General features: G+C 42.5%; 1 protein-coding gene across 3 annotated transcripts in view; it reads right to left on the bottom strand.

The window, feature by feature from the left end:
* Positions 1-27,616, bottom strand: part of CSMD1 (CUB and Sushi multiple domains 1) — a 1,887,231-nt gene that overhangs the window by 793,498 nt on the left and 1,066,117 nt on the right. For all 3 annotated transcript variants that reach the window (XM_056565713.1, XM_056565712.1, XM_056565715.1), the window contains exon 8: positions 19,080-19,167. In XM_056565713.1, coding sequence (XP_056421688.1) covers positions 19,080-19,167 — 88 coding nt within the window. The remainder of the gene's footprint in view (positions 1-19,079; positions 19,168-27,616) is intronic.

A 27,616-nucleotide genomic window follows, 5' to 3' on the forward strand; every position in this document is an offset into this window, starting at 1 on the left:
ATGCACATATTCGCATATTCCTTCTTTTCACTTGTGGGCCAATTAAAATGATGCAAAAACACTTGTCAGAGGTTATCAACAACATCCCTAGCAACCAATAGTAAAATTGCCCACCCCCTCACTCTTTTCTTCCTCGAATATGTGAATATGCGAATATATAACGAATACGCGAAATTCGCGAATATAGGATGAATATCTATCTATGTATTCGCAAAATATCGCAAATTCGAATATGGCCAATGCCGCTCATCACTACTTCTGGGCAGAGAAACTTGATTTGTGGCCGCAACTAGCAGAGTTTGTCCTGGAAAAGCTGTCCTGCTCGGCCAGTAGTTCGCCACAGAGCGAATGTTTAGTGCGGCAGGGGGCCATTGTAACCCCAAGGAGATCTCGTCTGGATAAAAATGTGGAGAGACTGAACTTTGTGAAGATGAATCAGGCATGGATCAGCTGGGATCTTCCAACCACCAATGCCTGATGCATCAAAGTAGATTGACCATGGTGTCACACCAACACTTCACAAATATGGATAGTACTAAATATGTTTAACTCCTTAAAGGGGTACTCCGGTGGTCAACGTGTTTTTCTGTTTTTGACTTACCCTATTTGTTTTGTTTCTTTTCTATTCTTGTTGTTTAGGCGACTCTATTTCTGTTCTTTGTTGTCTTTTTATCCTCCACTTTGTTTTCCTATCTTTGCTTCTATTTCCTGTTTCTTGCTGTGCTGAAAACTACAAATCCCAGCATGCCACATGCCTTGCTGATTTGGGGAGGCTCCTTTTTTTTTTTTTTGTTCCACCCTTTACCCACCCTACTATTTTCCCCGGTCGGCTCCCTTATACACAGCACACTAAAAACCATGACATGTTGTCCACAGCCTAATCCTTACATGTGAACAACAGTAAGTGATCCAACACAGAACTACAGAACTTCCTGGCCCACAAACAGGTAAGAAAAAAAGACACATGCTAGACAAACATATAATACATGTCAGTTGCAAAAAACATGAACATTAAAAGAAGATGCAATATAGCCAAAAATCTTAACCACCGGAGTACCCCTTTAAGGATACTTGTATGCCCTGAGTCCGCTCCCTTTCTATAACACGGGTCATAGCGGGTCGGGCACATCCTCTAACAACGGCCGGAACCAGTGGCTAATAATGCATGGCACTGATCGCAGTGCCGCACACTATAAACTGTTTAGACGCGGCATTCAAAGTTGATTGCCACGTCTAAAGTGGAAGAAAGCTGCTCCCGGCTAGCTCAGAGGGCGGTTCGGGTCCGCCGCAGCGAAATCACGGCGTCCCGAACAGCTGACAGACACAAGGAGGGTCCCTATCTGCCTCCTGCGTCGCCGATCGCCGAATGACTGCTCAGTGCCTGAGATCCAGACATGAGCTCTCAAGCAGCAGAATCATTGATCAATGTTATCCTATGAAAGAACAAAAATCGATGTAAAAGATCAGTTAGTACAGTGTTATAGCCCCCTCTGGGGGCAAAAAAAAACGTGAAAGAAAAGTAAATAAAGATCATTTAACCCCTTTCCTAAGAAAAGTTTGAATCACCCCCCTTTTCCCATTTAAAACGAAAAAAACTGTAAATAAAATTATATTTATAAAAATATATCATTAAAGGGGTATTCCAGGCCAAAACTTTTTTTTATATATCAACTGGCTCCGGAAAGTTAAACAGATTTGTAAATTACTTCTATTAAAAAATCTTAATCCTTCCAATAGTTATTAGCTTCTGAAGTTGAGTTGCTGTTTTCTGTCTAACTGCTCTCTGATGACTCACGTCCCGGGAACTGTGCAATTCCTATGGGGATATTCTCCCATCATGCACAGCTCCCGGGATGTGACATCCTCATTGATCAGTTAAACAGAAACCTTCAGAAGCTAATAACTATTGGAAGGATTAAGATTTTTTTATAGGAGTAATATACAAATCTGTTTAACTTTTCGGAGCCAGTTGATATATATAAAAAAAAAGTTTTTGCCTGGAATACCCCTTTAATTAAACCTCACAGTCAATAGAGTACGCGCAAAAAAATGTCAAAGTCCACTAAGACTTCAGATCACGGCAGAAAAAAATTAGCCCTCATACCACCCCGTACGCAGAAAAATAAAAAAGCTATAGGGGTTAGAAGATGACAATTTTAAACGTATACATTTTTGTGCATGTAGTATAATTTTTTCCAAAAGTACAACAAAATCAAACCTTTATAAGTAGGGAATCCTTTAAATCGTATGTACCTAGAGAATAAAGAAAAGGTTTCATTTTTACCGAAAAAGGTACTGCATAGAAAAGGAAGCCCCCAAAAGTTACAAAATGGCGTTTTTTCTTCAATTATGTCGCACAATGATTTTTTCCCCATTTTGCTGTAGATTTTTTGGGTAAAATAACTGATGTCCTAGGTGGCACAAAAAATAAGCCATCACATGGATTTGTAGGTGCTAAATTGAAAGAATTATGATTTTTTAAAGGTAAGAAGGAAAAATGGAAAAACACTCATTCCTCAGGTACTCCTCCTAGACATCTTATCCCTTATGCAAAGGATAGAGGAGAAGATGTCTGATCGCGGGGGTCCCGCTGCTGTGGACCCCCGAGATCTCGTCTGAAGCAGCCCGCTGTCATTACTGCACAGAGCTAATTTGCTCCGTGCGTAATGACGGGCAATACAGGGGCCGGAGCAATGTTATGGCTCCGCCCCCTCGTAACTTCACGGCCCACCCCCTTAATGCAAGTCTATGGAAGGGGCAGTGACGGCTGCCACGCCCCCTCCCATAGACTTGTATTAAGTCTATGGAAGGGGCCGGGACGTCACGAGGGGGCGAAGGTGTGAAGTCACGATGCTCCAGCCCCTGTATTGCCCGTCATTACGCACAGAGCGAGTTTGCTCTGTGCAGTAATGACAGAGGGGTGCTGGAGCCGAGATTTCAGGGTCCCCAGCGGCTGGACCACAGCGATCAGACATCTTATCCCCTATGCTTTGGATAGGGGATAAGATGTCTAGGGGAAGTACCCCTTTAACCCCTTAAGGACCAGGCTTTTTCCGTTTTTTCATTTTCAATTTTTCCTCCTTAACTTTAAAAAATCATAACTCTTAAAAATTTTCACCTAAAATTATATATAATGGCTTAATTTTTGCGTCACTAATTCTACTTTGTAATGACATTAGTCATTTTACCCAAAAATCTACGGTGAAACGGGAAAAAAAATCAATGTGCGACAAAATTGATGAAAAAACATATTTTGTAAGTTTTGGGGGCTTCTGTTTTTACCCAGTACATTTTTTGTCAAAAATGATACCTTATCTTTATTCTGTAGGTCCATGCGGTTAAAATGATACCCTACTTGTATAGGTTTGAATTTGTATCACTTCCGAAAAAAATCATGAATACATGCAGGAAAATGTATACGTTTAAAATGGTCATCTTTTGACCCCTATAACTTTTTTATTTTTCTGTGTTCAGGGCGCTTTGAGGACTCATTTTTTGCGCCATCATCTGAAGTTTTTATCAGTACCATTTTTGTTCTGATCAGACTTTTTCATCACTTTTTATTCACTTTTTTGTGGTATAAAAAGTGATCAAAAATTTGCTATTTTGGACTTTGGAATTTGCCATTGAACAAGCGGTTTAAAAAGCGGTATATTTTTATAATTCGGACATTTCCACATGCGGTAATACCACATATGTTTATTTTTATTATTATTTACATAATGTTTTTTTTATTTTTGGAAATGCCGGGTGATTCAAACTTTTATTAGGGGAAGGGATAATTGAAAGGGTTAATGATTTTTTTACACTTTTCTTATGCAATATTATAGCTCCTATAGGGGGCTATAACATTGCATGTACTGATCTTTTACACTGATTGATCCATCTCCATAGGAATGGATCAATCAGTGTTTTCGGCGATTGAATGCTCAAGCCTGGATCTCAGGCTTGAAGCATTCATTCGGCGATTGGACAGCACAGGAGAAGGTAAGAAGACCTCCTCCTGTGCTACAGCTGTTCGGGATGCTGCGATTATACCGCGGCAATCCCGAACAGCTCCCTGAGCTAAACGGCAACTTTCACTTTCGTTTTTAGCCGCTCGGCTCAGCTTTGAGCGCGCGGATAAAGGGTTAATAGCGCGCGGCACAGCGATCAGTGCCGCGCGCTATTAGAGGCGGGTCCCGGCTTCACTATGACGCCGGGCCCGCCGCAATATGATGCGGGGTCACCGTGTGACCCCGCTTTATATCGCAGGACCGGGACCCAGGATATACCCATACGTCCTGGGTCCTTAAGAGGTTAAGGGGTTAAGGTGCTGCTCCCCAGTTACAGAGATTCCTCGCCATCAGACCACAAGTATTGAGGATATGCATTAGCTAAAACATAACTTTTCTTACAATAAAATATATGTACTCAAATTTTTTTTTTATCAAACAAAAGGAAAGATGTGCAAAAATCACCATGTGCCACATACGCCACCAAGTATTGATGTGATGCAAAGACCTCTAACAACGTATGGTCCATTGTAACTGGTGGGGGTAAAAACTTCTCCTGTAAGGCTCTACTCTCGTACTATTAATTCCCTTCTTGGCAAGTGTTACTCACCCTAAAAAGGGCGGCCCCGCACAGGAAACTCTATTTCCACCTAAACACCCTGAGAAACCGCAGTGTTTGTAGGGGGGAAATATGGAGAGGTTCCCTTTTTTTTTTCTCTTCCACTTTGATTTTTTTAAAGGTAAGGAGGAAAAAACGAAAGTGCAAAAATGGAAAAACCCTCGGTCCTTAACCCCTTAAGGACGCAGGGTTTTTCAGTTTTTGCACTTTTGTTTTTTCCTTCTTACCTTTCAAAAATCATAACCCTTTCAATTTTCCCACTAAAAAGCCATATTATGGCTTATTTTTTGAGCCTCCAATTCTACTTTGCACTGACATTAGTCATTTTACCCAAAAATTCACGGCGAAACGGAAAAAAATAATCATTGTGCGACAAAATCGAAGCAAAAATGCCATTTTGTGACTTTTGGGGGCTTCCGTTTCTACGCAGTGCATATTTCGGTAAAAATTACACCTTATCATTTTTCTGTAGGTCCATACGGTTAAAATTATACCCTATTTATATAAGTTTCATTTTGTCGTACTTCTGGAAAAAATCATAACTACATGCAGGAAAATTTATACGTATAAAAATGTCCACTTCTGACCCCTATAACTTTTTTATTTTTCCACGTACAGGGCGGCATAAGGGCTCATTTTTTGCGCCGTGGTTTATCAGTACCATTTTTGTTTTGATCTGAATTTTTGCTCACTTTTCATTCATTTTTTAATGGTATAAAAAGTGACCAAAAATACGCTTTTTTGGACTTTGGAATTTTTTTACGTGTACGCCATTGACCGAGCGGTTCAATTAACAATATATTTTTATAGTTCGGACATTTACGCACGCGGCGATACCACATATGTTTATTTTTATTTACACTGTTTTATTTTTTTATGGGAAAAGGGGGGGGGATTAAAACTTTTATTAGGGAAGGGGTTAAATGACCTTTATCAACACTTTTTTTTTTGCAGTGTTATGGCTCCCATAGGGACCTATAATACTTCACACACTGATCTTTTACACAGATCACTGGCGTGTATTAACCCGCCTGTGATCAGTGTTATCGGCGCTTGACTGCTCCTGCCTGGATCTCAGACATGGAGCAGGTAAGGGCCCTCTCGGTGTCCTGTAAGCTGTTCGGGATGCCGCGATTTCACTGCGGCTGTCCCAAGCAGCCCGACTGAGCAGCCGGGATACTTTCACTTCAGAAGCGGCGTTCAACTTTGATCGCCGCGTCTAAAGGGTTAATGCAGGACATCACCGCGATCGGTGATGTCCTGTATTAGCCGCGGGTCCTAGCCGTTGACAGCCGCCGGGACCGACCCGATATGTCGCGGGAGCCGGCGGAGGACGTAAATATACATCCTTCATCGTTAAGGGGTTAAGGGGTTAAGGTGCATTAGCACTAATATGCATTAGCTAAAAGCTTTTCTTATGATAAAATATATGTACTCCAAATTTTTTTTAAATCAAACATAAGGAAAGGTGTGCAAAAATCACCATGTGCCACCTACACCACCAAGTATTGATGTGATGCAAAGACCTCTAAAAGGTGAAAGGGAATAACACAAGAACCTCTTCCTATTTCCCCCTACAAACACTGCCATTTTCCAGGGTTTTTAGGTAGAAATAGAGAGTTTCCAGTGTGGGGACGCCCTTTTTAGGGTGAGTAATACTTGCCAAGAAGACAATTAATCAATACTTGGTGGTTTAGATAGCACATGGTGTTTTTTGCACACCGTTCCTTTTGTTTGATTTAACCTCTTCAGGACATAGGGCTTATGGATACGCCCTGCATTCCGAGTCCTTAAGGACCGAGGGAGTATCCATACGCCCGTGGGAATTCCGGTCCCCACCGCTAGCCGGTTGGGGACCGGAGCCGGATGCCTGCTGAAATCGTTCAGCAGGCATCCCGGCATATCGCCAAGGGGGGTCAATATGCCCCCCCCATGTCGGCGATCGCCGCAGATCGCTGGACAATTCAGTCCAGCGATCTGCGGCAACTCCGGGTCAATCGGGTCTCCAGTGACCCGGAATTACTGGCTGTTCGGGGCCGTCTCTGACGGCCCCGAACAGCCAGAGACTGCAGAGGTGAGGTGGCACTGGTGCCACTTCACGATCGCCCTGATTTGTCGGCCAGATTACTGGCCGACCAATCAGGGCGCCTGCTGCGGGTGTCACTCCTGCAACCCGCTCCGCCCCTCTTCCGGAGGACGTGAGCGGGTGCGGGACGTGCACCCCGGGTGCTGGGGACCCCGATCCCCGGCGTCAATGTTGGGATCGTGGCCCCAGGAGCAGCGGTGGCGGCGGCGACGACGAGGGACTGACTTTCCGGCGTGGATCATTGGAGGTGAGAGACATCCTCCTGCTGTTGCTTAGCAACAGCTCCCAGCATGCAAAAAGGGCATGCTGGGACTTATGGTTTTGCAACAGCTGGAGGCACATTTTTTCTATGGAAAAGTGTACCTTCAGCTGTTGTATAACTACAACTCCCAGCTTGCACAAACAGCTAAAGTGCATTCTGGGAGTTGTAGTGGTGCATCTGCTGGTTGCATAACTACAACTCCCAGAATGCTCGTTGGCTGTCGGTGACTGCTGAGAGTTGTAGTTTTGCAACAGCTGAAGGCACACTGGTTGTGAAACTTAGCGTTTTTTTTTTTTTACCTAACTCAGTGTTTCACAGCCTCCAGCTGTTGCAAACTCCAACTCTCAGCAGTCAATGTACACCATGCACCGTACATGCTGGGAGTTGTAGTTTTGCAACAGCTGGAGGCACACTGATTGTGAAACACCGAGTTAGGTCACAAACTCAGTGATACATTACCAGTGTGCCTACAGCTGTTGCAAAACTAAAACTCTCAGCATGTACAGTCTGTCAGCGCATGCTGGGAGTTGTAGTTTTGCAACAGCTGGATGTCCCCCCCCCCCCCTCCAATGTGAATGTACAGGGTACACTCACATGGGCAGAGGTTTACAGCAAGTATCTGGCTGCAAGTTTGAGCTGCGGCAAATTTTCTGTCGCAGCTCAAACTGCCAGCGAGAAACTACAGTGAACCCCCGCCCATGTGACTGTACCCTAAAAACACTACACTACACTAACACAAAATAAAATAAAATAAAAAGTAAAAAACACTACATATACCCATACCCCTACACAGCCCCCCTCCCCTCCCCAATAAAAATGAAAAATGTCTGGTACGGCACTGTTTCCAAAACGGAGCCTCCAGCTGTTGCAAAACAACAACTCCCAGTATTGTCGGACAGCCGTTGACTGTCCAGGCATGCTGGGAGTTTTGCAACAGCTGGAGGCACCCTGTTTGGGAATCACTGGCGTAGAATTCCCATATGTCCACCCCTATGCAAGTCCCTAATTTAGGCCTCAAATGCGCATGGTGCTCTCACTATGGAGCCCTGTCGTATTTCAAGGCAACAGTTTAGGGTCACATATGGGGTATCGCCGTACTCGGGAGAAATTGTGTTACAAATTTTGGGGGGTATTTTATGCTTTTACCCTTTTTAAAAAAGTAAAATTTTTGGGAAAACAAGCATTTTAGGTAAATTTATTTATTTTTTTTTTTTTACATATGCAAAAGTCGTGAAACACCTGTGGGGTATAAAGGTTCACTTAACCCCTTGTTACGTTCCCCGAGGGGTCTAGTTTCCAGAATGGTATGCCATGTGGGGTTTTTTTTTGCTGTCCTGACACCATAGGGGCTTCCTAAATGCGGCATGCCCCCCAGAGCAAAATTTGCTTTCAAAAAGCCAAATGTGACTCCTTCTCTTCCGAGACCTGTAGTGCGCCAGCAGAGCACTTTTCACCCCCATATGGGGTGTTTTCTGAATCGGGAGAAATTGGGCTTCAAATTTTTAGGGGTATTTTCTGCTATTACACTTTTTAAAAATGTAAAATTTTGGGGAAAACAAGCATTTTAGGTAAAAATTATTATATATTTTTTACATTTGCAAAAGCCGTGAAACACCTGTGGGGTATAAAGGCTCACTTTACCCCTTGTTACGTTCCCCGAGGGGTCTAGTTTCCAAAATGGTATGCCATGTGTTTTTTTTTTGCTGTTCTGGCACCATAAGGGCTTCCTAAATGCAACATGCCCCCAAAAACCATTTCAGAAAAACGTACTCTCCAAAATCCCCTTGTCACTCCTTCCATTCTGAGCCCTCTACTGCGCCCGCCGAACACTTAACATAGACATATGAGGTATGTGCTTACTCGAGAGAAATTGGGCTACAAATGCAAGTAAAAATTTTGTCCTTTTACTCCTTGTAAAAATTCAAAAATTGGGTCTACAAGAACATGTGAGTGTAAAAAATGAAGATTGTGAATTTTCTCCTTCACTTTGCTGCTATTCGTGTGAAACACCTAAAGGGTTAAAACGCTGACAAAATGTCATTTTGAATACTTTGGGGGGTGTAGTTTTTATAATGGGGTCATTTATGGGGTATTTCTAATATGAAGACCCTTCAAATCCACTTCAAACCTGAAATGGTCCCTGAAAAATACAGAGTTTGAAAATTTTGTGAAAAATCGGAAAATTGATGCTGAATTTTTACTTCCAAAAGTAAAAACACGTCAATTTTATGATGCAAACATAAAGTAGACATATTGTATATGTTAACCAAAAAAAATGTATTCGTAATATCCATTTTCCTTACAAGCAGAAAGCTTCAAAGTTAGAAAACTGCAAAATTTTCAAATTTTTCATCAAATTTACGGATTTTTCACCAAGAAAGGATGCAAGTATCGACAAAAATTTACCACTATGTTAAAGTAGAATATGTCACGAAAAAACTGTCTCGGAATCAGAATGATAACTAAAAGCATTCCAGAGTTATTAATGTGACAGTTGTCAGATGTGCAAAAAACGCTCCGGTCCTTAAGGCCAAAATGGGCTTGGTCCTGAAGGGGTTAAAAAAAACATTTGGGTCCATATATTTTATCCTAAGCATATTATTAACCTCTTAATGATGCAGGGCGTACAGGTACGCCCTGCGCCAGGTCCCGGTATATAAGGGGGGGTCATGCCGTGACCCCCGCATCATACCGGGTCGTCCTGGTGGCTAATGATAGCCGGGACCCTGGGCTAATAGCGTGCCGCACCAATCATTGTGCTGCGCGCTGTTAACCCTTGAGACGCGCTGATCAAAGTTGATTGCCGCATCTAAAATTAAAATGAAAGCTTCCCGGAAGCTCAGTCGGGCTGATCGGGACCATCACAATAAAATTGCAATGTCCCGATCAGCTAGGACGTGAGTGGAGGTCCCCTTACCTGCCTTTGTCGTGTCCGATCGGCAATTGATTGCTCCAAGCCTGAGACCCAGGCTTAAGCAATCGGCCGCCTATAACAATGATCAATGCAAAGCTATGGCTTTGCAGGGATCAGTGTAAACGATCAGTGTGTGCAGTGTTATAGCCCCCTATGGGAGCTATAACATTGCAAAAAAAAGTGAAAAATAAGTTAATAAAAGTCATTTAGCCCCTTCCCTAATAAAAGTTTGAAACAACCCCCTTTTCCCATTTAAAAAAACTGAGTAGATAAAAATAAACATATGTGGTATCGCCGCGTGAGGAAATGTCTGATCTATAAAAATATGTTGTTAATTAAACCACACAGTCAATGGTGCTCGCACAAAAAAATCCAAAGTCCAGAATAGCGTATTTTTGGTCACTTTTTATATCATGAAAAAATTAATAAAAAGCAATCAAAAAGTCCGATCAATACAAAAACGGTACCGAAAAAAAATTGAGATCATGGTGCTAACAATTAGCTCTCATACCAGCCCGTATGCAAAAAAATAAAAAAGTTATAGGGATCAGGAGATGACAATTTTTAACGTATACATTTTCCTGCATGTAGTTATGATTTTTTTCAGAAGTACGACAAAATCAAACCTATATAAGTAGGGTATCATTCTAACCGTATGGACCTACAGAATAAAGATAAGGTGTCATTTTTACCATAAAATGTACTGCGTAGAAATGGAGGCCCCCAAAAGTAACAAAATTGCATTTTTTCTTCAATTTTGTCGCACAATGAATTTTTTTTTCCCATTTCGCTGAGGATTTTTTTGGTAAAATGACTAATGTCACTGCAAAGTAGAATTGTTGGTGCAAAAATAAACCATCATATGAAATTTTAGGTGCAAAATTGAAAGCGTTATGATTTTTATAAGGTGATGAGGAAAAAACAAAAATGCAAAAACGGAAAAACCCTGTGTCCTTAAGGGGTTAAAAGTTAAGTTTTACATAATGCTTATCCTCAATACTTGTGAACACTAACACTTTTCGTTTTCTTCTGCTTCCTGCTGCAGATGCTATTCTTATCCTGACACCCGCCTGATGCCACACATCTGATGTCAAGCTCTTCTTTTTTCACCCACGTTTGTCACCGGGTACTGGTATTGCCACCCACCGTACCACTCTGTCACTGGGTCACTTTCAGGACTCCTGATGCTGCTGCTGCCACTTACAGGCTGCCTCATTCTACAACCATATGTCCTCTTCATGCTGATGCCAGCTCCAGGCTTTCTCATTCTGCCCCATATGTTCTCCTCCTGCTTCCACCACCTCCAGGCTGTGTCATTCAGCCAATATATGTTCTCCTCATTCTGCCGCCAACTCCAGGCTGTGTCATTAAGTTACTATATGCTGCCGACAACTCCACGCTGTATCATTCAGGAACTATTTGTTCTCCTCATGCTGCCGCTACCACCACGCTGTGTCATTAAGGCACTATATGGTCTCCTCATGCTGCTGCAAACTCCAGGCTGCGTCATTCAGCCACTATATACTGCCGTCAACTCCATGCTGTGTCATTCAGGCACTATATGGTCTCCTCATGCTGCCGCCATCTCCACGCTGTGTCATTTAGCCACCATATGGTCTCCCCATGCTCGCTACCATAAAGCGTAAATTAAAATTTTAAAATGTATCTTTTAATCTTTGGAATTGTTAGGCCCTATGTTCTCCTTTGCCGTCAACTCCACGCTGTGTCATTCAGCCACTATATGTTCTCCTCATGCTGATGCCACCTCCAGGCTGTCTCATTCTGCCACCACATGTTCTCTTCATGCTGATGCCAGCTCCAAGCTTTCTCATTCTGCCATCATATGTTTGTGGTAGCCCTTGGGGGGTGTATAGTAGTGGTGGTATGGTATAGGTATACAAGGGGTTAATGTTAACCCTTGAGTTCGTGACGCCAGGCTGAGGGCTGGTATGCTGAATCAATGTTCCGGCCTATCACCGCCCTTCCCAATAACGATAAGTGCATAAAATAACTGAAGGTCCACAAGGAGATTTAAACTTGAACTTGAATAACTTTTACTGAAGTTCTTGCAATAACCACGGCACAGTAACAGTCTCATACAAACAGTTCTCAGGTTGCTTAGTGACTGGCAGTAGTTGCGGACCTTGAGTTAGACATAAAGTCTCTGAATTTAGGAAGAGATTTGCAGATCCGTACGGATTTAGGGGAGTTATTAGGTCCGGTGATGCTGCAGAGTGTTTGGGAATTGATACACTCTATAGTTATAATTGCTCAGCTGTTGCCGCAAGGCTCAGGTCTAACTCACTGTGATTACTGCTGTACAGGTCTTGCTTGCTTAACAGCCCACGAGGTAACAGAGGTGTTGCTAGCTCAGCAACCCGGGAACAAGAGAGCGAGAAAATGGCCGCCACTCCCTTATATGGGCTGTATGGGACACCACAAACCCCCTTACTAAAGATAAGTCGGCCTCGGCGTCTGTCCCCTGAGACAGAGGGATTAGGACTAGAACAGGAGGCTATAGAACAGGATGAACTGTACATTTGTTATACATCCTAAGTAGACTGAACACATTTTGACGCTATCTAGACATTTGAATGCTATCTAGACATTTGAATGCTATCTAGACAATTGAATGCTATCTAGACAATTAAAGAAAGCTATCTATCCTTTAGTTTCTAGCTTAATATATAACTTTATAAAACTTGCCTGAGGAAACATGTCTGAGGAAGAGCCCGGTTCTGGCTGGAAACGCTATATTTTCTGAGCGTTGCATTCCCTTTTTCACTAATAAAGACCAAGTTTGTCTACAAGATCCAGCGCCTGAGAAGTCCCAATCTTTCTATACCTGATTCGTTGAGTTCACTACTTTATAAAACTTATGATACATTTTGAAGTTTACTAGGCAATTAGGTCTTCCTAGACAATTAGATAGCTGCCTAAGACACTTTTATTAGCTCTCTATACATTTTGATGAGGCTAAATTGAACAGTAGCACATATTTCTGTACAGAAGGCTAGCTAAACATTAGTACAGCTCTATTTACCTTTTGCATCAAGCTGACTAGACATTTGTATTATCTCACACATTTTATATGCCAAACAATGAGTTACTTGTTAGTACACAAAGGGTATACTGGCTAGCCGGAAGCTAGGTCACAGTAAGGGTGGCTGCTAGGGTCTATTGCCTACACGCTACTTACCCCTAGAGCACTTTCAAAACAACCTATCCAGGTTATTCCTAGAATTACGTGTTTATTTTTGTACTAGCAAGAGCATCTACTGGCCAGGCAGAGCATCTCACACACGCAATGAATAAAGAAGAGAAGAAGTGTACCTAACAGTGGCAGGAATTGGGTAACAATATGCTACAATTCCTTAAGTGTTTTCTTAAGTGAGATCTTTATTTGTTTTTGTGTATGTACTAGAGAAATTTTGAGGTAGTACATTAAGTGAGTAATCTAGGGTACTAAAAAGTGCAAGTACTATTTGAAAAGGAATCCTCCCTATCATTTTTGGTTGAGACAGGTGCTAGCAATGGGTGACAGCAACAATACTACCCTCGGAGGAGCCGAGGTGTCCCCTATTGAGTTACTACTAAACACCTTTGATTTATGATACATTTGAATGTACAAAAATGATACATATTTTTAGTGTTGAGTGTACACGTGCTGTACGTCAATATTTTCCATGTACAACTCTGAGTTATTTTAATGTACATAGACATTTGACTATATTTTCTATGTACAAACCTTACTCACTATTTGTGTACACAGACACAAGGACATCTTTCTGTGTACAAAACCTTATACAAATTTACTATACATTTATCAACACTCCAACATATTTCAGGTGCATTCATCCAATAAGTGTAACATTTATCATAAGAGTCCTTATGAAGTTGGTGGTATATACATGAAGCAGGCGTGTAAGGATCAGCAGTCCACCTACACTAGGAGCCCAAAGAAAATATACAAATTGGCGTGTAAGGATCGGCAGTCCACCTACACTAGGAGTTCAATTGAAAAGTGAACACGGCCTTAACCACAACTCAGCCGGGTACAGTCCTTGATGAATCTCCTACAGGCTAGGAGTCTCTTGACTTAATAGTCAGGCACAAGCTTAGTGGTTACATTGCTGAACTTTAAACTGAAATAAACTTAGCACAGTCCTGCTAGGCACTTTTCTTGAACTTAGTTCCTGTAAGACAAAATATTTAGACAGAGAAAAAAATAAATAAGACATTACTTTAGAGTCTCTTTAGAAGATGTTCTTCTTCACTCTTGTAGTGCCTCTCTTGGTTCCCCTATATCTGCCAACATCAAGGGCAGGATCAGACTTGACATAGCTTTGCCACATCACATTGGTGAGAATGGAGTTGTGGAAGGCAGCTTGAGAAGGAGTTATAGGCTTACTAGCCGGGATCACAGTGGGACAATAGGGCTTGAGCACCATCTCCAAATTAGGAGCAACCCATGACCCTTTTGTTGGTACCGTAGGAACTGGCAAACTGTCACTGCTCCGAGAGGGTCTAGGTACCGACTTGGGTGGCCTCAACTTTGGCCTGTTTTCTATACCCTGTGCAGAACTTGACTCTCGACGGTATGAAGAAGATGAAGAACTTGGTTCTTTGCTGTACATAGAAGATGATGAACTTGACTCTTTGCTGTATATAGAAGGTGATGAACTTGACTCTTTAGGCTCCTCCTCCTTGGGTACGCTGGTGGAGGCTTTAGGAGCAGACCTTTTCGGCCTCAAGTTGAAGGGATCAGATTCCCAATCCGTTGATGGGAAATATTTGAAAGGAAGCTGTGTTGGGGCTGTTGGTCTGGTGACCGCTGCAGCCCATTCTCCACGAAGGCTCTGGAAGGGGGTGTACTCCACAATTTCACCCACCTCCAAGGTATAGAACTTCTTATGGAGATATGGCCTTTGCACTGCTCGCCGGTTTACGAGGATGGTCTGCCCAGTGTGGCAGTCAAGGAGTGTCCCATAACCTCTGACCTTGTCGAACTTGGCCACAGTTGCTCTTCTCCTTTCTAATGGCTCAGCCTCTTCTCGGGGGTGATCCCATTTATGGATGTACAATGCATCCATTTCTTGATACCGCACTCTTTCCTCATAGGGCAAGTGTATGTGCTTTGGAGCATAGAGTTCCTTATATCGGGCCTTTAGCTTTTCCATCAATTCGGCCAGCTCGGCTTCTTGACGGGCCCTTTCCCTTTCTGCAGTTGGGATTGGTGGGAGTGTCTTTCCAGGTAACAGTTGAAGTACTCTGTGCATGTACTTGAACAGCTCCGGCTCATCTCCGAACACCCATTGCGGCAATTTTGGTGAGCACGGTCGTGCACTTGGCAAACTTGATCGAGGAATGACCTCAGGGCTGGAGGAGGAAGAATAGGCCGCCTCTGGTGGGGTACTCACAGCAGACTCCTCCGACGGGATCTCGGCCCACGAGCCCCAGGTCTTGTGGTGAGGGGACAATCTCACTGGTGATGCACCTCAAGGTATCCCTGCACTGTTCGCTGGAGGTGTCTCTGGCCAATCGTCGTCATCATCAGGCAGTGGGGGAAGATTGCAGGCCCCCTCTTCGTCCAATGACAACGGCTGCAGACGGTCAGCAAGCTCTTGAAAAAGTTGGGCTGCGACTGCCCCAATTTTCCGCGTTTCCGGCGCCATTTTGCCAACTTGACCACGTGGAACGCTGCTCTCCGCCATGTCTGCACTCTCCGGCTCTCTCTGCAGACTGAAGAGGTTGTTCTGCGTGAAGTCTTTTATAGTAGGCTTCTCCAAAACACAGCAACTTGGTGGCCACGCCCAGGGGCGTGGCATGGCGCAGCACGGGCTTTCTTCGCACGCTTTTCTGGTAACAGTTGAGGTCCACCCTTGCTGACTGGAACAGAGGAGCGCAGCATAAATTCGTTGCGCAGTTTACACATTGTAGTTGCAAGCAGTTTTTCGTCTCCCTCCTTACATTTTTCTCTTGGCCCCCTTGTATGGTGCACCACAAGCACCGTTCTTGTACACAGCAACGCATGAATAAAGTTCGCTTTCTGGGGGGGAGTACACTTTCACTAGTGGCAATAGTAGGCACACACCCGAATCCTGTTCGTGCAATGCCAAAAAGGCTTTGTGGTAACCCTTGGGGGGTGTATGGTAGTGGTGGTATGGTATAGGTATACAAGGGGTATACAAGCAACCCGGGAACAAGAGAGCGAGAAGATGGCCGCCGCTCCCTTATATGGGCAGAGGGCGGGGCAAATCTGATTGGTCCGAACGTCTGCCATTCACCATTACATGGTGAGATGGGATTGCTTACGTCACAGGGCCTCCAAAGGTCCTTAAGCTAAATACCATAGACTTCACCTGGTCACATGACCCGCAGGTCCTGCAATGCTAATGGAAACAAGTAATTAACCATTTATTTACACATGTTATTCTATTTATATTAACCTATGAATAAATTAGAGATCTATACACTAGAATAGAGGCGACTAGGGGTAGACTGGCTAACAGGGATCAATAAGTCCTAGGGACTTTATCTATGGGGACCCATAAATAAACAAGTACCGTATAGAATGCGGTACTGGGAAACCACATGTTCTCCTCATGCTGCCGCCAACTCCAGGCTGTGTCATTAAGCCACTATATGGTCTCCTCATGCTGCTGCCAACTCCAGACAGTGTTCTTCAGCCACTATGTGGTTTCCGCATGCTTCCACCACCTCCAGGCTGTGTCACTCAGCCAATATATGTTCTCCTCATGCTGCCTCCAACTCCAGGCTGTGTCATTAAGCCACTATATGCTGCCGCCAACTCCACGCTGTGTCAGTCAGGCACTATATGGTCTCCTCATGCTGCAGCTAGCACCACGCTGTGTCATTAAGGCACTATATGGTCTCCTCATGCTGCTGCAAACTCCAGGATGCGTCATTCAGCCACTATATACTGCCTTCAACTCCATGCTGTGTCATTCAGGCACTATGTGGTCTCCTCATGCTGCCGCCCACTCCACGCTGTGTCATTTAGCCCCCATATGGTCTCCTCATGCTCGCTACCATAAAGTGTCAATTAAAATTTGAAAATGTATCTTTTAATCTTTGGAATTGTTCTCCTTTGCCGTCACCTCCACGCTGTGTCATTCAGCCACTATATGTTCTCCTCATGCTGATGCCACCTCCAGGCTGTCTCATTCTGCCACCATATGTTCTCTTCATGCTGATGCCAGGTCCAACCTTTCTCATTCTGCCACCATATGTTCTCCTCATGCTGCCGCCAACTCCAGGCTGTGTCATTAAGCCACTATATGATCTCCTCATGCTGCTGCCAACTCCAGACAGTATTCTTCAGCCACTATATGGTCTCTTCATGCTTCCGCCTTCTCCAGGCTGTGTCACTCAGCCATGCTGTGTCATTCAGCGATTACTGAGTTATAATTGTTTAGCCGTTGCCGTAAGACTCAGGCCTAACTCACTGTGATTACTGCTGTACAGGCCATGCTTGCTTGACAGCTGGCTATGGGGACCCATAAATAAACAAGTACCGTATAGCATGCGGTACTGGGACACCACATGTTCACCTTATGCTGCCGCCAACTCCAGGCTGTGTCATTAAGCCACTATATGGTCTTCTCATGCTGCTGCCAACTCCAGACAGTGTTCTTCAGCCACTCTATGGTCTCCTCATGCTTCCGCCACCTCCAGGCTGTGTCACTCAGCCACCATATGTTCTCCTTATGCTGCCTCCAACTCCAGGCTGTGTCATTAAACCACTATATGCTGCCGCCAACTCCACACTGTGTCATTCAGGCACTATATGGTCTCCTCATGCTACTGCCAACTCCACGCTATCATTTAGCCACTATATGGTCTGCTCATGCTGCTAGGACTTTACCTAAAAATTTTATGGCAGCACTAGCTTCAATTAAAATTTGAATACGTATCTTTTAATCTTTGGAGTTGTTAGGCCCTATGTTCTCATTTACAGCCACCTCCACACTATGTCATTGATCCACTCAAGCTGCCGCCACCTCCACGCTGTGTCCTTCAGCCACTATATGTTCTCTTCATGCTGCCGCAAACTCCAAGCTTTGTCATTCAGCCACCATATGCTGCTGCCAAGACCAGACCGTGTCATTCAGCCACTATGTGGTCTCCCCATGCTTCCGCCAACTCCAGGCTGTGTCATTCAGCCACTATATGTTCTCTTCATGCTGCCATCACCTCCATGCTGTGTCATTCAGCCACTATATGGTCTCCTCATGCTTCAGCCTCATCCAAGCTGTGTCATTCAGCCACTATATGGTCTCCTCATACTGATGCCCACCTCCAGGCTCTGTCATTGTGCCTCTCTGCGACAGTGATTCTAATAGTGACAACTCTGATCTGCATGTCATACTGAATAACAGTATTATTTCACTAACCCAGCACACACCCTATGAGTATTACAGTAAGGAAAAGTGTTCTACACCCCTTTTGATGCTCTCTGTAGGCAAGAAATAGCTGTTTTTAATAGCGATTTGTCACAAATATGTTTGGACCGAACCCATTTTTTTCGGAAAATTCGGCGAATCAGCCAAATCATTTTTTTTTTAATTTGCTAATTTCTACTTGGAGTGTATTGAAGTGCAATGTAAGCAGGATATAACAGCAAAAGTTGCACATATCAGACCTATTGTTAAACCAAGAGATGGGATAATAAAGTGAAGGACTCTTTTAGGAAAACTTGTCCAAGGTTAAAGATATATTAATAAAACATGATGACTGCAAAGGGCTTTTATCCAAGAATTTGAATAAGGCAGGATTGTAAGGCAACGCAAGAGGAAGGATGAATAGAACAAAATAATCTATTTGGCAACTCACTGTTTATTACTGTGTAGAAATTGTCCCTTTCTGAGTCTCATTAATAAGGAAATTGCAATGAAAGATCAGTAGCAATGACATCTGTAATATATATTAAATGGGATGCTGCTCAAAAAGTAGATATATTCTGATCTTTCTATTCCAAATCAGCTGTCATTGTCAAAGTTCCTGGTTTTAAGGTGCAGTGGCATTGGAATGAACATATTTAGTGGCTCCTATCCTTAGAATACAATTAAAAACAACAAATAAAAACATCAAATAATAAAATATAATACATGTTCTATTGCATTGTATACAAACATGGCTTCTATAAAGGCAGGATTTTTTATTTTAAAGTTTGACCTCACCTAAAATCGAAGCCAGATCTTTTCCCATTGTCTGGTATGCCAGGATCTGGACACATGTCTGTAGCCATTGGTATACCTCCTTGACTCACTAGAATAAAAAACAAGATATAAGTTATTCAGTGCATATTACAACTAATCATTATCAGAGCAAGGAAGATTGTACTTGACTGTATACAACCACACATTATCATAAAAATGTGTATTACATAAATCTGAATAACAGTAGAGAAAAGTCAAAAGTCTTCTTCTCTGATTATTAGAATAAGAGGGAAGAAGCATGTTGCAGCATATTTTTCTTTCCCTAGTTCATAGCTATCTTTTTCCCGCTTTACGAGATGTCCCCATTATAAATCAATAGGACCGTCCAGTAGAGCTGATATACCATGTAATGAGACAGCACTCTGTTTTCTTATTCTTTTGTGGCAGGGCAGGGTGGCCTAAAAGCATAGAATGTTGAAAACACAGCACAAAGTTCAAAGTAAAGTAGTTGTTCTTAGTAGAAAGTAGTTGTAATTAGTAGACCGGCACCAACATGAGGATTAGTAGGAATTATCAGAACATAAAGTATCGGATATAATCAGATCAAATATGGCCAATGTCAGACGCCGAACACACAGGAGGTCTCTCTACACTGCTCACTCACATAGATTTTAAGACCTGCCATGAACAAGGCCCAGGAGGGACAAAACATTGACAGAATTTAATCTGATCACATGCGGTACTTTATGGTCTCATAATTTACTGTTTTAATCCTTTTACACAAGTTAAAAATACTTCCAGTAATTGAAAATCATAGGAATACTTTTTGTAAAGAAACATCAAATTATTAGTTTTGTGTCCAGATAATAATAAAATATTGTTGGTTTTGTGTACAAAGCTACACAATGTTATTCCTAAGGAGTTACAGTAATAAAGGCCTTTCTTAACACACATAATATCAGATCCTAGCACACATAATGCACACATGTCATTTGTATGGCTATTTAAATAGACAGGTCATTGAAGAACTGTGTATATTTGATACATATTAATATTATCTCTTGATCACACATCAGACAATCAACAAACGAGTACCTGCATGTATCCACGCTACACTGCTGCAATACCTCTTTCTCTATAGTCTAATAATGAACAGACTGCCATCAGTCCAGTCTTTGCTAAACTGCTTTCTCTTATTCCTTAAAGACTAGTCAATTTACTGCCTGTTAAACAAAACATAATATAATTCAGGATTCTTACGCTTAAATGGAAAACCAAACTTAACAAAATATTTCAACTAATCTCTAGATATTGTACTTCCTTACATGTATCCTCTCCACTGCCAATGACCTTCTTATAAGTCTGCCGATCCCATCCTAATGTTTTTAGATCCATCACTTCTTTTTAGTGTCTCTTTTCTTCGCTATTCCCTTCCTCATGCAATATGAGCTTCTTTAATCCCATTTATAGTCACTTCCAAAGTTATATACATGAGCAATGTATAATCATTTAAAGGGGTACTCCGGCCCTGAGACATCTTATCCTGCCTCTGGGGACCCCCGCAATCTTATATTCGCCACCCACCAGTTTGAGCAAGCAACTGGGTGGCGACCACAGGGCCAGAGTATCATGACGCCACGACTCCGCCCCATGTGATGTCACTCCCCCACCCCAGCTATGCAAGTCTATGGGAGGGGCGTCACGCCCCCTCCCATAGACTTGCATAGCGGGGGCGGGGGATGACGTCACACAGGGCGGACTCGTGACATCACAATACTCCGGCCCCGTGGTCGCCACCCGGCTGTTTGTGAGCTGGCACCGCGGCGTGCAGCTCAAACAGGTGGGTGGCGAATACAAGATTGCGGGGGTCCCCAGCGGCGGGACTCCAGTGGTGAGACATCTTATCCCCTATCCTTTGGATAGGGGATAAGATGTCTCAGAGCCGGAGAAACCCTTTAAATATTCCCTTAAAACCTAAAAGACAACATGCTCACATTTTGTGAAATTCACATTGGTTGGAATTGCTTTTCTAAGCCTCTATGTATTGCTTAATATGTGATTGTTACTTAGTAGCTTAGTATATGGAGCACATATTCTTCTATAGAGATATAAAATATATTTTTAGGAAAAAAAGTTTTAATCTAAGCCACATTGCTAGGAGCCCTACAACCTTGTGGGGGCACAGACATTAGAGCAGCCATTCTGTAGTATGTATAGCAGGGAATCTAAGGTTCAACAGACATGCTTTCCCAAAACATTTGTATAAACATGTAAAAACACTTGTCAGATCCAATGAGGAGTCTAAAAAGAAGCTCAAGTGAAACAAGTAGAGACTTGAACAGACTACAATAGGGCATAATAGGGTATGTTTCTGGCATGTGGTTGCTCTTCTCAAGGTGTTTACTTAAAGGAATAAGAAATATCAGCTCACGCTCCTAGCCTTTGTTTTTGGGTGATTGAGATCTAATGTACGAAACTTCCCAGCAGAGGCTTTCCAAACATACACAGAGGTGAAAAAAAATATATATTAATTTTCCAAGCCCCCGCCCCAAAAAAAAGACTGAATCTATTATTGTTTTTCATAAAAAGGATGGAGGTACAAAAATTTGAAATTTAAAACAAAACTTGCTAACTAGATTTAAGCCAATGGGGCTTTTATTTAGAGCATTAATAAGAATAATGCCCATTAATAAGAATAAGAGACCATGTGGAACCAGTTACCAAGTTTAATTTTCATAATTATATTTTTGCACCTCCATGCTTTTTAGGAAGAGACAAGAAAGGATTAATTATTTATTTCATATAGAGATTAGAATTTGCTACAGGATACAGAGAAAGGGAATCCACTCCCTTCCCATTCACCAAAATATGGACTGAATATTATGCATTTGAGATCTACTGAGTCCCGATACGACGGTTCTGAAATATATATACTGGACATAACTGCCTGATAACTTCCTGTACATTTATATACTGTAGTAGTCTTGTTGTATGTTATTTTTACTAATATTAAAAGTTGCGTTTATACGTTTATCTACTCTTGTTCCTATACAATAACATTCCCAATAGGTTTTATGAAACTATCTGCCTTCGGTAAGGTATTTTAATTTCTCTTTCCTTACATTACCTTGCATGCCATATTTGCGGAGGCAGACTAGGATTTACAAGCATACCAATCATTATTAGTATTATCATCATCTTGATTGAAATCGAGTGGTATGTGTCTATAGTTTTTATAATTCAGCAGTATATTATAAAAATAAAACAAGATACAGTTTTGCAATCTTCTAAACAGCTTTGCGATACATAATTCCTCATGTTTATACAATAATAAACACCTATACTATAAATCACTGCATTATTTATTAGCATAATAAAACATGAAATATTTCTTACAGTATTCTTTCCAGGGAGAGAGGAACATAAACACTAACAGAATGTCCTGTCAACACTTCTAATCAGGATTATAGAGACAAACATTTTCCTGCACTTTCACCTGGTTTGCCTATATTTGCAGTTTAAAGGGGTATTCCGGGCAAAAACATTTTATCCCCTATCCAAAGAATAGGGGATAAGATGTCTGATTGCGGGAGGCCTGCTGCTGGGACCCCCTGTGATCTCCCTGCAGCACCCACATTCTATGCGGGAGCTGCGTCTCCAGTTTCGGAAACCTCCGGGTTTCCGGGACTGGGGACGTGACGTCATTCCATGCCCCCTCCATTCATGTCTATGGGAGGGGGCGTGACGGCGGCGATCCTTTGGATAGGGGATAAAATGTTTTAGCTCGGAATACCCCTTTATTGATCTTCTTGGGAAATGTTTGGTTCTGTTGCAGTTAAGGAACAAGCAACTATTAAAGGGGTACTCCGGTGCTCCAGAGTTCTGAACATTTTGTTCAGAATGCTCGGAGCTGAAGGCTGTGATCATGACGTCATGGCTACACCCCTTGTGACGTCACACTATGCCCCCTTCATTCATGTCTATTGGAGGGGGCATGTCAGTCAACATGCCCCCTCCAATAAACATGAATGGAGGGGGCGTGGTGTGATATCACGAGGGGTGTAGCCCCTCGTGGTGTTTTTTTATTTTTTTTTTTATTTTAAACTGCCACAGTAGTTTTTGAGCCAAAGCCAGAAGTGTATTCAAAAGGAATGGGAAATATAAGAAATATATATACCTCTCATTCCTACTGGATCCACTTCTTACTTTTGCTCAAAAACTACAGTGACAGATTTCCAAATATAACACAAGAAAAAAACTGTGTAAATACCTAGCCTTATACTGATAAAAAAAAGTAATTAAATGTTGACTTCAAGAGGTTACTTCCATATCAGAAAAGCTTTTTTATTTATAACTAACCCCTTAAGGATGCCAGGTTTTAAAGTCCTTAAGGACTGAGGGCGTATAGGTCCGCCCGTGGGAATTTCGGTCGCTAGCCGGTCGGGGACCGGACCAGGCATCCTGGCACCCCCCCCCCCCCCCATGTAGTCGTTCGCCGCAAATCGCCGGTTAATTCTGACTGGTGATCTGCGGCGATTCCGGGTCATAAGGGTCTCCGATGGCCAGGAGAATAAGAGGGATTGGGGGTGTCCAAGACACCCCCAGTCCCCCTGAAGGGATAGGAGTTGGGTGGCAGGGGTGCCACCACTCCTATCCCTGCTATTGGTCAGTCAGAAGCGACTAACCAATAGCAGATCGGGGGCAGGGGGGTTAAAGTTCGGTTCCCCCATTCTGCCCACCCACAGTAGTTCGGGCAGAACGAGGGAACCGATGGTGAGCAGTGCCAGAGGTCCACTTACCATAGGCGACGGCGACAATCGGCGGCGATGATCGGCGGGTGGCGATGACGTGCAGCTGGCTCCCTGGTGCGGCGTGCTGCAGACTACGGAAGCCGGTGAGTTGCATAGCAACATCCCTCCATATGTTGCAAAACTACATCTCCCAACATGCCCAGAAAGCTGTTTTCTGTTTGGGCATGCTGGGCTTTGTAGTTTTGCAACAGCTGGAGGACTACAGTTTGGAGATCACTGTGCAGTGGTCTGTAAACTGTGGCCCTCTAGAACTTGCAAAACTACATCTCCCAGCATGTCCACACTGCAAACTGCTGTCTCGCCATGCACGGATTTGTAGTTTTGCAACATCTGGAGGGCCACCGTTTGGAAATCACTTTACAGTGGTCTCTAAACTGTGGCCCTTCAGGTCTTGCAAAACTACAACTCTCGCCATGCTGGCCATGTTGTAGTTGTGTACCTCCAGCTGTTGTATAACTAAATCTCCCAGCATGCCCTTTGGCGATCAGTACATGCTGGGAGTTGTAGTTTTGCAACAGCTAAAGGCACACTGGTTGGAAAATACTGAGTTAGGTAACAGAACCTAACTGAAGGTTTTCCAACCAGTGTGCCTCCAGTTGTTGCAAAAGTACAACTCCCAGCATGCACAGTCTGTCAGTGCATGCTGGGTACATTCACACAGTCGGGTTTACAGTGAGTTTCCTGCTCCAAGTTTGAGCTGCTGTAAATTTTCCGCCGCAGCGCAAACTCCTAGCTGGAAGCTCACCGTAACCTCCCTCCCCCCCGCCCATGTGAATGTACCCTAAAAACACTACACTACACTAACACATAATAAAGGGTAAAACACTACATATACACCCCCTTACACTGTCCCTCCCAATAAAAATGAAAACGTATCGTACGGCAGTGTTTCCAAAACAGAGCCTCCAGCTATTGCAAAACAACAACTCCCAGCATTTCCGGACAGGGACTGATTGTCCAGGCATGCTGGTAGTTTAGCAACAGCTGGAGGTACCCTGTTATGGAATCACTGGCGTTGAATACCCTTAATTTAGTCCTCAAATGCTCATGGCAGCTCTCTTGTATTTCAAGGAAACAGTTAAGTGCCACATATGGGTTATTTCCGTACTCGGGAGCAATTGAGATACAAATTTTGGTGGACTTTTTCTCCTTTTACCCCTTATGAAAAGGAAAAGTTGGGGTCTACACCAGCCTGTTAGCGTAAAAAAAATAAAACATTTTACACTAACATGCTGGTGTTGCCCCATATTTTAGAGGAGGAGCGCCATTGGGCTTTTAGAGAGAAAATTTGTCCGGAATTGAAGGCCATGTGTGTTTACAAAGCCCCCATAGTGCCAGAACAATGGACCCCCCACATGTGACCCCATTTTGGAAACTACATCCCTCACGGAATGTAATAAGGGGTGCAGTGAGCATTTATACCCAACAGGTGTCTGACTGATTTTTGGAACAGTGGTAAGTGAAAATGAAAAATGTAATTTTTTTATTTGCACAGCCCACTGTTCCAAAGATCTTTCAACCGCCAATGGGGTGTAAATGCTCACTGCACCCCTTATTAAATTCTGTGAGGGGTGTAGTTTCTAAAATTGGGTCACATGTGAGGGGTCCACTGTTTTGGCACCATGGGGGGGGCTTTGTAAATGCTCATGGCCCCCGACTTCCATTCCAAACAAATTCCCTCTCCAAAAGCCCAATGGCACGCCTTCTCTGCTGAGCATTGTAGTGCGCCAGCAGAGCACTTGACGTCCACACAAGGGGTATTTCCATACTCAGAAGAAATGGGGTTACCAATTTTGGGAGGCATTTCCTCCTATTTCCCCTTGTAAAAATGTAAAATTTGGGGAAATCCAGCATTTTTGTGAAAAAAAAATATTTTTTCATTTACACATCCGACTTTAACGAAAAGTCGTCAAACACCTGTGGGGTGTTAAAGCTCACTGTACCCCTTTTTACGTTCCTTGAGGGGTGTAATTTCCAAAACACAAAACAATATATATATATATATATATATATATATATATATATATATATATATATATATGTGTGTGTGTGATTGTTCTTTTTGGCTGTTCTGGCACCATCGGGGCTTCCTAAATGCGACATGCCCCCCAAAAGCCAATTCAGCTAAATTTGCTTTCCAAAAGCCAAATGTGACTCCTTCTCTTCTGAGCATTGTAGTGCGCCAGCAGAGCACTTGACATCCACACATGGGGTATTTCCATGCTCAGAAGAAATGGGGTTACCAATTTATTTATTTATTTTTTTTTTTTGGGGGGGAGCATTTTCTCCTATTATTTCTCCCATTGTAAAAATATGAAATTTGGGGGGAAAAAACAGGAAAGGAAAAAAAAAATTTTCATTTACACATCCGACTTTAACGAAAAGTCGTCATACACCTTTGGAGTGTTAAGGCTCACTGTTCACCTTCTTACATTCCTTGAGGGGTGTAGTTTCCAAAATAGTATGTGTTTTTTTTTTTCTTTTGCTGTTCTGGCACCATAGGCTTCCTAAATGCGAAATACCCACAAAAAAACATTTCAGCAAAATTCATTCTCCAAAATCCCATTGTCGTTCCTTCCCTTCTGAGCCCATTAGTGCACCCACAGAGCATTTAACATCCACATATGAGGTATTTCCTTACTTGAGAGAAATGGGGTTACAAGTTTTGGGAGGATTTCTCTCCTTTTACCCCTTGTAAATTTTCAAAAAATGGCTATGCAAGAACACGACTGTGTAAAATAAGATTTATAATTTTCTCCTTCACTTTGCTGCTATTCCTGTGAAACACCTAAAGGGTAAATTAACTTTCTGAATGTAATTTTGAATACTTTGAGGGGTGCAGTTTTTATAATGGGGTAATTTATGGGGTATTTAAAACATGAAAGCCCCTCAAATCCACTTCAAAACTGAACTGGCCCCTGAAAACTTCCGATTTTGAATTTTTTGTGAAAAATTGGAAAATTGTTGCAGAATTTTGAAGCCCTCTAATGTCTTCCAAAAGTAAAAACATAGCAACTTTATGATGCCAACATAAAGTAGACATAATGTATATTTGAATCAATATATAAATTAGTTGGAATATCCATTTTCCTTACAAGCAGAGAGTTTTTAAAGTTAGAAAAATGCTAAATTTTTAAAATGTTCATGTCATTTTGGGATTTTTCACCAAGAAATGATGCAAGTAACAACAAAAATTTACCACTATGTTAAAGTAGAATATGTCACCAAAAAAACAATCTTGGAATCAGAATAATCAGTAAAAGCATCCCAGAGTTATTAATGCATAAAGTGACAGTGGTCAGAATTGCAAAAAAGGGCTCAGTCCTTAAAGGGGTACTCCGGTGGAAAACTTTTTTTGTTAAATCAACTGGTGCCAGAATGTTAAACAGATTTGTATATTACTTATATTTAAAAAAAAGACTTAATCCTTCCAGTACTTATTAACTGATGAATAATACAGAGGAAATTCTTTCCTTTTTGGAACACAGTGCTCTCTGCTGACATCATGACCACAGAGCTCTCTGCTGATATCTCTGTCCATTTTAGGAACTGTCTAGAGCAGTATATGTTTTCTATGGGGATTTTCTCCTACTTTGGACAGTTCCTAGACTTCACAGAGATGTCAGCAGAGAGCAGTGTGGTCATGATGTCAGCAGAGAGCTCTGTGTTCCAAAAAGAAAACAAAATCCTCTGTAGTATTCAGCAGCTAATAAGCACTGGAAGGATTAAGATTTTTTAATAGAATTA

Source organism: Hyla sarda, chromosome 3 (assembly GCF_029499605.1).
Source record: "Hyla sarda isolate aHylSar1 chromosome 3, aHylSar1.hap1, whole genome shotgun sequence".
Taxonomy (NCBI): domain Eukaryota; kingdom Metazoa; phylum Chordata; class Amphibia; order Anura; family Hylidae; genus Hyla; species Hyla sarda.